Source organism: Coptis chinensis, chromosome 2, assembly GCF_015680905.1.
Source record: "Coptis chinensis isolate HL-2020 chromosome 2, ASM1568090v1, whole genome shotgun sequence".
Classification (NCBI taxonomy): Eukaryota; Viridiplantae; Streptophyta; class Magnoliopsida; order Ranunculales; family Ranunculaceae; genus Coptis; species Coptis chinensis.
Genome location: NC_141457.1, coordinates 46771508 through 46781209, shown reverse-complemented (window position 1 = coordinate 46781209; position 9702 = coordinate 46771508). Strand labels below are relative to the sequence as shown.

At 35.3% G+C, this 9702-nt stretch overlaps 1 protein-coding gene across 1 annotated transcript; it reads left to right on the top strand.

The window, feature by feature from the left end:
* Window positions 1-757: 757 nt before the first annotated feature.
* LOC147516287 (uncharacterized) lies at window positions 758-1835 on the top strand. Its single transcript, XM_086588948.1, has 3 exons — window positions 758-1324; window positions 1410-1498; window positions 1578-1835. Exons 1-3 carry the CDS (start codon window positions 780-782, stop codon window positions 1595-1597), a joined length of 654 nt encoding a protein of 217 aa, XP_086445074.1. The 5' UTR covers window positions 758-779; the 3' UTR covers window positions 1598-1835.
* Window positions 1836-9702: the final 7867 nt, after the last annotated feature.

Here is a 9702-nt window from a genome sequence, read left to right as displayed (position 1 = left end):
GATCAGGATCCAGCAATGACAAAAGCCATTTCTCTAGCTCTTCCAAATACTTATCACAGGTATTGTAATTTTTGTTTTGTTTTATTTTTCTTTCTTTTGGCATATTAAATATGGGTATTGTGTCACAGGTACTGCAGTTGGCACATATTGACAAAATTCTCGGAGAGATTAGATACAATTAAGTATATTGAGTACTACAGTGAGTTCTCAAGTTGCATATGGAGATGTGAGACAAAGGACGAGTTTGACTCCAAATGGACTGATCTTGTTGAGAGGAGTGGTTTACATGAAAATAAATGGTTTCCATTGTAACGATATTCGCTCACAATGGGTGCCCGTGATATGTGAATCATATTTTCTCTCGGCTGGTATGTCAAGTAGCCAACGAAATGAAAGTGCTCATTCATTCTACAAGAGGTATGTTTCCAAGGAAAATTCTTTAGTAGATTTTATGATTCAGTTTGGTAGGGGACTTATGCACCAACGCCATGAAGAATTAATGGCATATAACAAAGATATGATTGAGAAGCCTAAATTGAAAATGCCCCATAATTTTTTGGTACACATGGCTGATGTTTATACACTTGAGATATTTTTTAAATTTCAAGATGAGTTGTGGGAGAGCTTGAATTATAGATTTGAGCTTCTTGGTGACAATGACAGTTGTTGTATTTATAAAGTTGAAAGGAAAATCTTGGGGAAGAAAATGGTGGAAAAGTATAGAGTGCGGGAAATTTGTTATAAAAAAAGATTTGGATTTTGTTTCATGCAGTTGCAAGATGTTTGAAAGCTCAGGGGTCATTTGTAGACACGTATTGGGATACTTGAACAAAATGCATGATTTTGATAAATTGCCGAACCAATACATTTTAAAGAGATGGTGTAAAGTTGGAAAATTAGAGACAGTCATTGATGATGGTGGAATGGAGATACAAGATGATAAACTATACCTCATGAAGAGGAATGAACTTATTCAAATGTCTACCGTTGTAGTTGATAAAGCTCTTAGAAGTAAAGAAGCAATTAAAGTGTATACTGATGCTTTAGATGGTGCACTTGAAGAGATTAAGAAGTTAGTTGATTGTGGCACAAGTGTAGCAGCAACACGCGATAAATGTACTATTTCTGAAAATAAGAGTTTGAATTTGGAAAACAATTACAAGGAACCGAGTCAAGCAAGGGCAAAAGGGTGCGGAAAAAGGATTAAGAGGGGAAAAGAGAAAGCACTTAGGAAGGGGAAACAGAACAAAGGTAGGCGGTGCAATGGTTGTAATAAGGTTGGAATGTCTCATGACAAAAGGAATTGTCCAATGCTTAATAATGGGTAAGTAATGCCACTTTATTTTTCCTTTTTTTTTAATCCTAAAAGTGCATTTCACATATTCTTTGTAATGTTAATTGCCTTGTAGTGAAAAAACTTCGCAAACTTCTTCATGTGACAATGAGGATGAAACTGATACAAATTCTAATAGTGACGATGGTTCTTATTCTGGCTCGGGTAAACACTAATTTTTTGAATTGTTTTTTTACCTTTTAGTGTTGTATATCTTAGCTGTTGAATTTTTGCTTGATATTAGGTGATAGAGCTTTGCATTGATATGCATGAAGTACTCACGATGGCAGCTGGTGGTGGTAGAGATTTCATACGAGGAACTTTAATGACACCAGATATTAGTAGCAGATTTCAAGAAAACCGCGCTAATCGTAATAGATATTGTTATTCTTTTTTTCGTTTTGGATGATTGCAACATCTGCAATTTTATTTTGAGAAGCCAATGTAACTAGTCTCGTACATTTATTTCATTAAAGTCAAGGATTGTAACTGTTACATTGAACGACAATCCAACATTCAAACTAAGTAGATGATTTGCAGTCGCTTACCAAGTGATCGGATTTCTCACTATTGTCAAAATTATCAACAATGAGAGTGTGATCTTCGCGAGGGTCTACTGATTTTTTGAAACTAAGCATTCTTCTATTGGGACATGACACTGGTTCTGGAAGATAAATGCATGATGCAAAGGTGTGCAAAGGTGCACATAAGGCAACTTACATACTCACATACGTTCAATTCATTGCCCCCAAAGCTAAGTTATAAATGGCCGAACTTAAACTCCAACTGCTTAAGTGCTTAACAGCCAACCACCGAAATGGCCCAAAATCTATAAAGAGGCAAGGTCGGCAAGCCAAGAGGTTGGAAATGAACAATAACAATTGGGGGTTGTGATGGAACATATACTGCTATTACTTTCTTTTTACTTTTTTATGATAATGGTCGATGACAAAATTATATTAGTCTAAGCAAAATGAACTTACAATAGTAGCCGAATGGTAACATATTTTCATTGGCCCATTATGCCGCGACCATTTAGCTAAGTTCTGAGGTAGGCTACTACAAATTCTAGGAGTACTTATAAATAAACAACTGTTGCACAAATGAAGTTTATCAAGAATTTCTTTTTTTATCTGAACTCCAATTCAGTTAGCATGAAGGCTTTAAAACTTTAATATAACTTCAAATTTGCATCACATTTAACCAACCAATTCCCGTGAGCTTTGACAATAGGCACCTCGACAACCAATATTTATCTCGCTGAATATGCAACATCCTTCTCCATAAATTCTGCCATGGATTACCTACTTCATCTCTAGACACCACGATAAAAAAGCATGAATTAGAAATGATCAATTATGTCGTGGATTACCACTTTAAGTCCAATGATACATTGATACACTTATTTACTTATTTTTTAGTTCAAACTATACCTTTTTCCTGCAAAGGGTGAGAGAATTAGAGAAGTATGAATAAATCAGATTGTCACCGCCTTTACGTTTGCACCGTATTACCACCATAAATATAGCTCCATATACATGTTTCAAGGACCTTCTCACAAATTTACCTTAGTATTGAAGCATTCTTAAAACAAAGCTACTGATTAACAGTTAAAATAATAAAGGATTTTGGTGGGTTTGAACCACCATCATCTTTGTATACCTCCAAAGTGCTCTGCCATTTGAGCTAAAGATCCACCTTGTTAGAATTAAAAAATAGTTAGACTTGATAATTAGTAGGAGTAATACTACAGAAAAAATAGGGCGCCAAATTAATAGAAGCGGAACCTAAAACTATGAGCAATTACATGTAATCACACTTCTAAGTTGCCTTAACATACTATCATAGCGAACTCCCCGCTTGACATGTTGTTGTTCCATGTTAAAAGTATAATGACGCCAATGCAAAGAACAATGGAGTCAAGAGAATTTATAATATGTAGAATACAATTAGATATAGTGAAAACTTTGGTTCACGTTCTAATTGTTGTACCTAGATAGATATATGAAACATTTGCATATCGAGATAATTCCTTACTAACAAAGGTATGACTTTGGACTTAGATTTTTGGTTGGAATGTGGAACTCAAATCTGGATGCAAATGTTTCAGACTAGGACATGAAGCAAAGCTCACAAGCAAAATCATGATATAAATTCAACAAACTTAAATCAACATCTCATAGTATAATACGAAGATTAACAATCAAGTACCCTAGATCCCCCTCAAGTCAGTTTCTCCACATTATGCAGACCTATACCCAACTCTTTCCAACCTCTCCTGTGTTAAAGAAGTTGTTCCTCACTTGTTTTTGGAAGAACCAATTTAATATAGTGTCCCTGTTTCTAACTAAAAGTCTTTGGGCTAATAGGGTGGTATCCTTGCCATATATGTGATTGAATATTCTTCTAAAGATCTCTAGAAAATAATTTACCAGGGTGAACCACCAAATTTTAGTTTAGAGAAGATTTATTAGCATATGGACCATGACCTTAAATCAACAAAGAAAAAATCTTAGAAACGAATGAAGTTCAACTTCACTACATCACGCATGCACCCTGACACACCCATCCCTTATGGTATTGAAATTCAACCTAGACGTCGTATGCCGCAAAAAATATTAACTCCAAATAAAATTACTAATAACAAAAAAATTCTACGAGAAAAAAGTTATAGAAACACAAAATCGAAGTCAACCTTACATTTACCTCTATTTTCATCACTGCTTCAAGGAGAGAGAGAGAAAAAAAAACACAAGTGAGGTAAAGAGGAACAATACGAATTGAAGTGAGAGAGGGTAACGAGACATTTTTTTTTTTGTTTATTTAATTTGGTTTAGAGAGAAGAATAGTTACGGGAGAGAGAAAAGTACGAGGGAAATTTTGGAGAGAGAAATAAAAGAGAGAGAGAGAGAGATTACGGTGGGGTTTTTATGTGTTTCAGGATTACTAAATCTCGTGGATATCCTGTAAGGTTTAGTCCGTTAATTACTAACTTAAGTACGTACTTTTAAGATCGGAACTGTATATATATATATATTGTGTGAAGTGGGGATTGGGTATATGGGGCCTGTTGAGCTTGGTAGGCGTGATGAGCTTCGGTATATGAGGTCTGTTGGATTGGACCGGTGGAATTAAAGTTATAAGGAAATGGGGCCTGATTATATAGACACGGGCGTGACTGGAATTAGAAACCAGCGCCTCCTCCTTCCTCTCCACCCGGTTCAAAGACCACGCATTCCAAAGCAAAGATTGGGTTACTGAAAACAGTTTGAATGGGTGGGTTATTAAAAACAGGTTGTTGAAAGTCTGGAGGTCGTGTTTGATGAATTTGTGTTGGTTGGAGATGGGATTGGAAATCGGTGGTGGTGGTGGTGATGCTTTTCTGGGTGGGTTGTTGTTGAATTTTGAAACCTGTAGGATTGGGTTGGGTTTGAAATTGGCTAGTAGAGGGTTGTAGTTGGTGGGGTTGAGAACCGATACTGTAGGTGGGGTTAAATTGGTGGTGGTGGAAGTCGGTGGTGGTGGTGGGGTTTTGGAATTGTTGGTTTTGAAATTGAATTGTGGAGGAAGGATTATGTGATTGGAAGTGAATGGAATAGGTTGGATGATGTGAACGTTGGTTTGTAGAATTGGTTGCTGTTGATGGTGGTGGGTGCTTGTGGGTTGAAGTTGTCAGGAAACACCTGTTTGAGTTTCGGCAGATGGTGGTTGGTGGAATTGAGCTGTAGCAATCGGTGCACTATGGGTGATGCGTGGAAGACGATCGATTTTGTCGACATCTTCACCCGATTGTTTTGCTCTCTCTTTCGTTTTTCGTTTTTGAGCGATGTTTCGAAACTCCAAAAACGAAGCTTGTCTATGGCTTGATCAATGTGATGAAACAAGACACTTTCTGTGATGAAATATCAAACACTACTTGCGTTGTGGGAACATGTTTCAACATCTGATGGGCCATTGAACCAAAGTTTGATACCAATTAATGAAGCATAAGCAATTTAAAAGAAAAAATTATTGTAAAATTTGATAAATTGTTTGATATTGAATAATTGAATGAATTGTTTAGATAACTTGTTCTGTATTTATAGAGTTTACAATGCTAATTGAAATAGAAATATTATTAAAAGTATGATAATGTCTAAATTAGAACTCATAAATTAGACATATAAGACTAATTCTAGAACTAAAGAAAAACATAGAAACTATAACTAGTTTATTGTCCTGCATCATATAGACAAAAAAAAAATATGCAAGTAACAATGAAGTAAAGAAGTGCACCAAAATGTGGTATATTGGTATGTACAAGGTAAAATATTACAACATTGATTTAGGTGTATTTGATTTGATTGCAGAGAGAGAATATTTTGTATCTCCCTTGGAGTATCCTCTCCCATTAATTAAACCATGCCAAAATATTTTCCTCCATTTTCCAGAGTATTTGTCAAGAGCATGATAAGTGAATCAGCTTAGAGGTATTGATGGGGAGAAGTTATGGGCCGATAAGCCCATGTATGAAGAAAAAAAAAATGTTTTCATGAAAAATTTGTATCTCCTATAGTCCTATGTACTCTTTCTCTTCGAAGTTGTTCCCTAGTAATCAAATTCTTATCTCGTCAAGGTTTTTTGCTATAATTAAGTTTCTCATAACAATTATCCTCGTGTAGTCAAACAACTCCAAGAAGTTAAGCTAGTGGAGAGCGAACTCATGACCAGTAGGGAATGATTCCACTAAAATAAATAGATCTAATTTTATAAATAAAAAAAATAGGAAAAAAAAAAACTTATCGTTTGATCGAGGTATGTCCTTGCACATTGTCTTTAAGGTATTATTGTCGCCACAACGATGCTAACAGCCTCTTGGCAACTACCTCCCAAGATACAACAATTAGTTCTATACCACTAGCATTGTGAAAATAACTTAGAACTCTAGGTTTGTACTCGAGACAAAAGTTGAAGAAAACTACACTCACAAAAGTAATTTTGTTTCTTCTTGTTTCTTTTTTTTTTTTTTTTTTTTTAATGGTACTCTACTACTTTATATAGAGATCACCATAACTCTCATTAACACACAAATTTGTAACCACTAACTCTATAAGTGGTGCATGTTGACTTTATAATAATTATTATAATTAAGTTTGCTTTTTAAGACATAAATATGGAGTTACAAAATATAGAAAATTATTTCATTCTAATAAATATTTTTATAAAATTGTTTATTTTAAAAACAAGTCAAATTTTATAAAATATCTAACACAAGCTATGGGCGGAACACCACCATACTTTATACGGTAGTCCATTATCGATCTCTTGCTAGTCACCAGTGAGAAAATATTCCAAGTATCTTACACTGCACAAAGAGGGGGGAGTAACAGTAACTCTGTGTGTATCTCCACATGATAGGAAAAAGAATACTAATTTCATGGAACCTAGCTTGCTGCATTTAACTCCAGAGCAAAACAAAATAGGTTACACTTAACTATGTATATCATTTTTTAAGAATTGATAATTTCTTATAGGAATTTTATTTTGGTTTCTCGTAAATGCTATCCTAAGTAACACATAACACAAGAAAACACTATCCTGTACTAATTTGGCACTTTGTCTGTTCACTTGTGATAATTCATCTATTCTCATTTATTTATTCGTGGCGAGATATGCTTCATTTTGGAGCTTTATGCTGAACACGCTGAAGACAAAATTGGATCATAAATAAAAGTAGTCCAACAAACTTCACAATGTCGAACAGTATCTTCTTGGTCGAACCTCATGAAAACTTGCTTGTTTAAATTTATGCGATTGTTGTTTAGTTCAATCTTTTTTATAAACTTGCTAGCTAGAACAAATTAAACTAGCAAAATGGCACTGGTGCTAGGACAGTAGGACAGCATGTATCTGGTTAGGAAGAATTATCTCATTATGATAGTCTTATTGAATGACCAACTAATGTAGCAGAGATTTATGCAAAGATTGTGGAGAATAATCGAGTATTTAGTTTCTTGCTGGGTTCAATCCTGAGTTTAAATATGTTTTTGTTCACTTGCTTGACAAACATATGTTCCCAACTCTTGAGGAAACACACACCTATTGTCTCTTTGATCAAAGTCGTCAAGCGCCTATGCCTCCAACTTTTGGTCCTATGTCTGAGATTTCTGCTATGGCAGTCCGTTATGTTTATCCGTCACCACCATCAGTTCCTCCACAGACTTTCCAAGCACTACTACCCGGTCTTTTACAACTGCCAGTGGCCTCTAGTAGTTCTCGTCATCCGGAAAGGAAGTGTGATCATTATGGCAGATTTGGACATATAAAGGCAACATGTTATCAGTTACACGGTCGTCCTGGTTCTCAACAACACTCATCATCCCAGTCCTCAGCACACCTATCTGCTGACTCTAATACACCAGAGTCTTTTGTTTATAGTGTTCTTTCTCCAGATGAGATCAGCAGGTTCTGACAGTTTCTCTCTCTGTCTTCTCAACTGGGGGCTTCTCATGTAGGTAATTTTGGATCTACCAATAGTGTTTATGCATCCCAGACTTCACATTGGATTGTTGATTTAGGTGCCACTGATAATATGACTGGTATGTCCTCTCTTTTTCGGACTCATGCATCTAGTTCTTGGAAACAAAAAGTTCGCCTCGCCAATGGGGCTGAGACTCCTATTGCTGGGAAGGGTTGTATCCTAGTTACTGATTCCCTTTTGTTACATGATGTTCTCCATGTCCCTAAATTGATTACCAATCTTATTTCAGTCAGTAAACTTACCAGAGATGTAAACTGCAGTGTAACATTTTATCCCTCTTACTGTGTTTTTCAGGATCTGGTGTCGCAAAAGGTGATTGGCAGTGGACGTGAAGAGGGTGGTATATATGTACTAGATGGACCTGTTTCTCGAGTCTCTCTTCATGCTCTCCAGTTAGAGTCTTCGTCTAGTAGTGAAAATGTCAAACAGGTGTTACGTTGGCATCATCGCTTAGGTCATATTTCTTTTGAGTATCTACATAATTTATTTTCGTCTTTCTTTTCCCAAGTGTCCATACAGTCAGGTTTATCTTGTGAGACATATGAACTGGCTAAACATCATTGTAGCCCTTATCCTTTGAGCAGTAATAAAACTTCGTCTTTGTTTGATATTATGCACTCCGATGTTTGGGGGTCCTTCCCTGGTGTCACTTCTGTTTTAGGATTTCGTTATTTTGTGTTATTCATTGACGATTTCTCTAGGTGTACTTGGGTTTATTTGATGAAATCCAATGATGAGGTCTCCTCCATTTTCCAAATTAACTTTTATCATAATGCTTCGTACTTAGTTTGGTAAAACAGTTAAAGTTTTTCATTCCGATCGACCAGGGCAGAGAATTTATGTCTCATGGTCTTCGAAAGTTCTGCGAGGCTAATGGTATTTCACATCAAAATGGCAAGTGTGAGAAAAAAAATTGCCATATTCTTGATCTTGCTTGTCTATTGACATGAATGTTGTCACACCCCAAATTTCCAGAAAATTTAAAATAGGGAATTATCCAAGATATAAATATCTCAATCATCATCCTATTCAATCATCTGAAAACTCAGGATGAAACAAACCCCTAATAACCCATTATGAAACACAATATTAAAAAAACTGAAAACAAATTAAAACAAAAGGAACAACTCTTCATTCGCAAATAAAACTATTTCAATCATTTCAACTTGGAAGACAAGTTAGTTTTAAATCCTTATATACATTCCCAAGAAACTCATATAACGGTACTAAATATTCCCATTTTCCAAATTAACTCACAATATAAATACCACTTGCATTCTACTTATTAATAAATACACATATGATAACTTATTTAAATATGAGTTTGATACACTTTACCTTTAAGTCAGTACGTCGTCTTAGGGTAGGATATTTATGTCCCTGCATACAAGATTAACGGATCCTACCCTCCTGCAAAAATAGAGTTAGACAATAGACATCACAATAAAGGATTTATCTCAACCAATTAAATTTCCATTCATAATCAAAACCTCATTTAAGACATTGAAGTCTAATTGATACCACATAGTTCATCCTGCATATTATGAAATATCACTTACCATTACACTAACAGGTCATTCATGACACATTCAATGAATACCTGATTGGGTCATTCCCGCCACATTCAAGGAATACCCATCATAACACCAACAGGTTATTCATGTCGCATTCAATGAATACCTTTTTAAACCACCACTATCACGTACACAATTTAATACTAACATTATACACATATAGTTATCACTAAAACTAATATATAATATGTAATATGGTGGCTGCACTTTTGCTCAAAGCTGCCTACGTATCCAAATCTTTCAAGATTTAAATCAAGCCTTCGTAGTTCTTACTA

Bases quoted from the DNA above. Each gene is read 5' to 3' on its own strand.
- LOC147516287 (XM_086588948.1), top strand. From the start codon at position 780: ATGTTTGAAAGCTCAGGGGTCATTTGTAGACACGTATTGGGATACTTG. The intron at 1,325-1,409 runs GTAAGTAATGCC...ATTGCCTTGTAG, and splicing joins TGTCCAATGCTTAATAATGG to TGAAAAAACTTCGCAAACTT. The intron at 1,499-1,577 runs GTAAACACTAAT...GCTTGATATTAG, and splicing joins TGGTTCTTATTCTGGCTCGG to GTGATAGAGCTTTGCATTGA.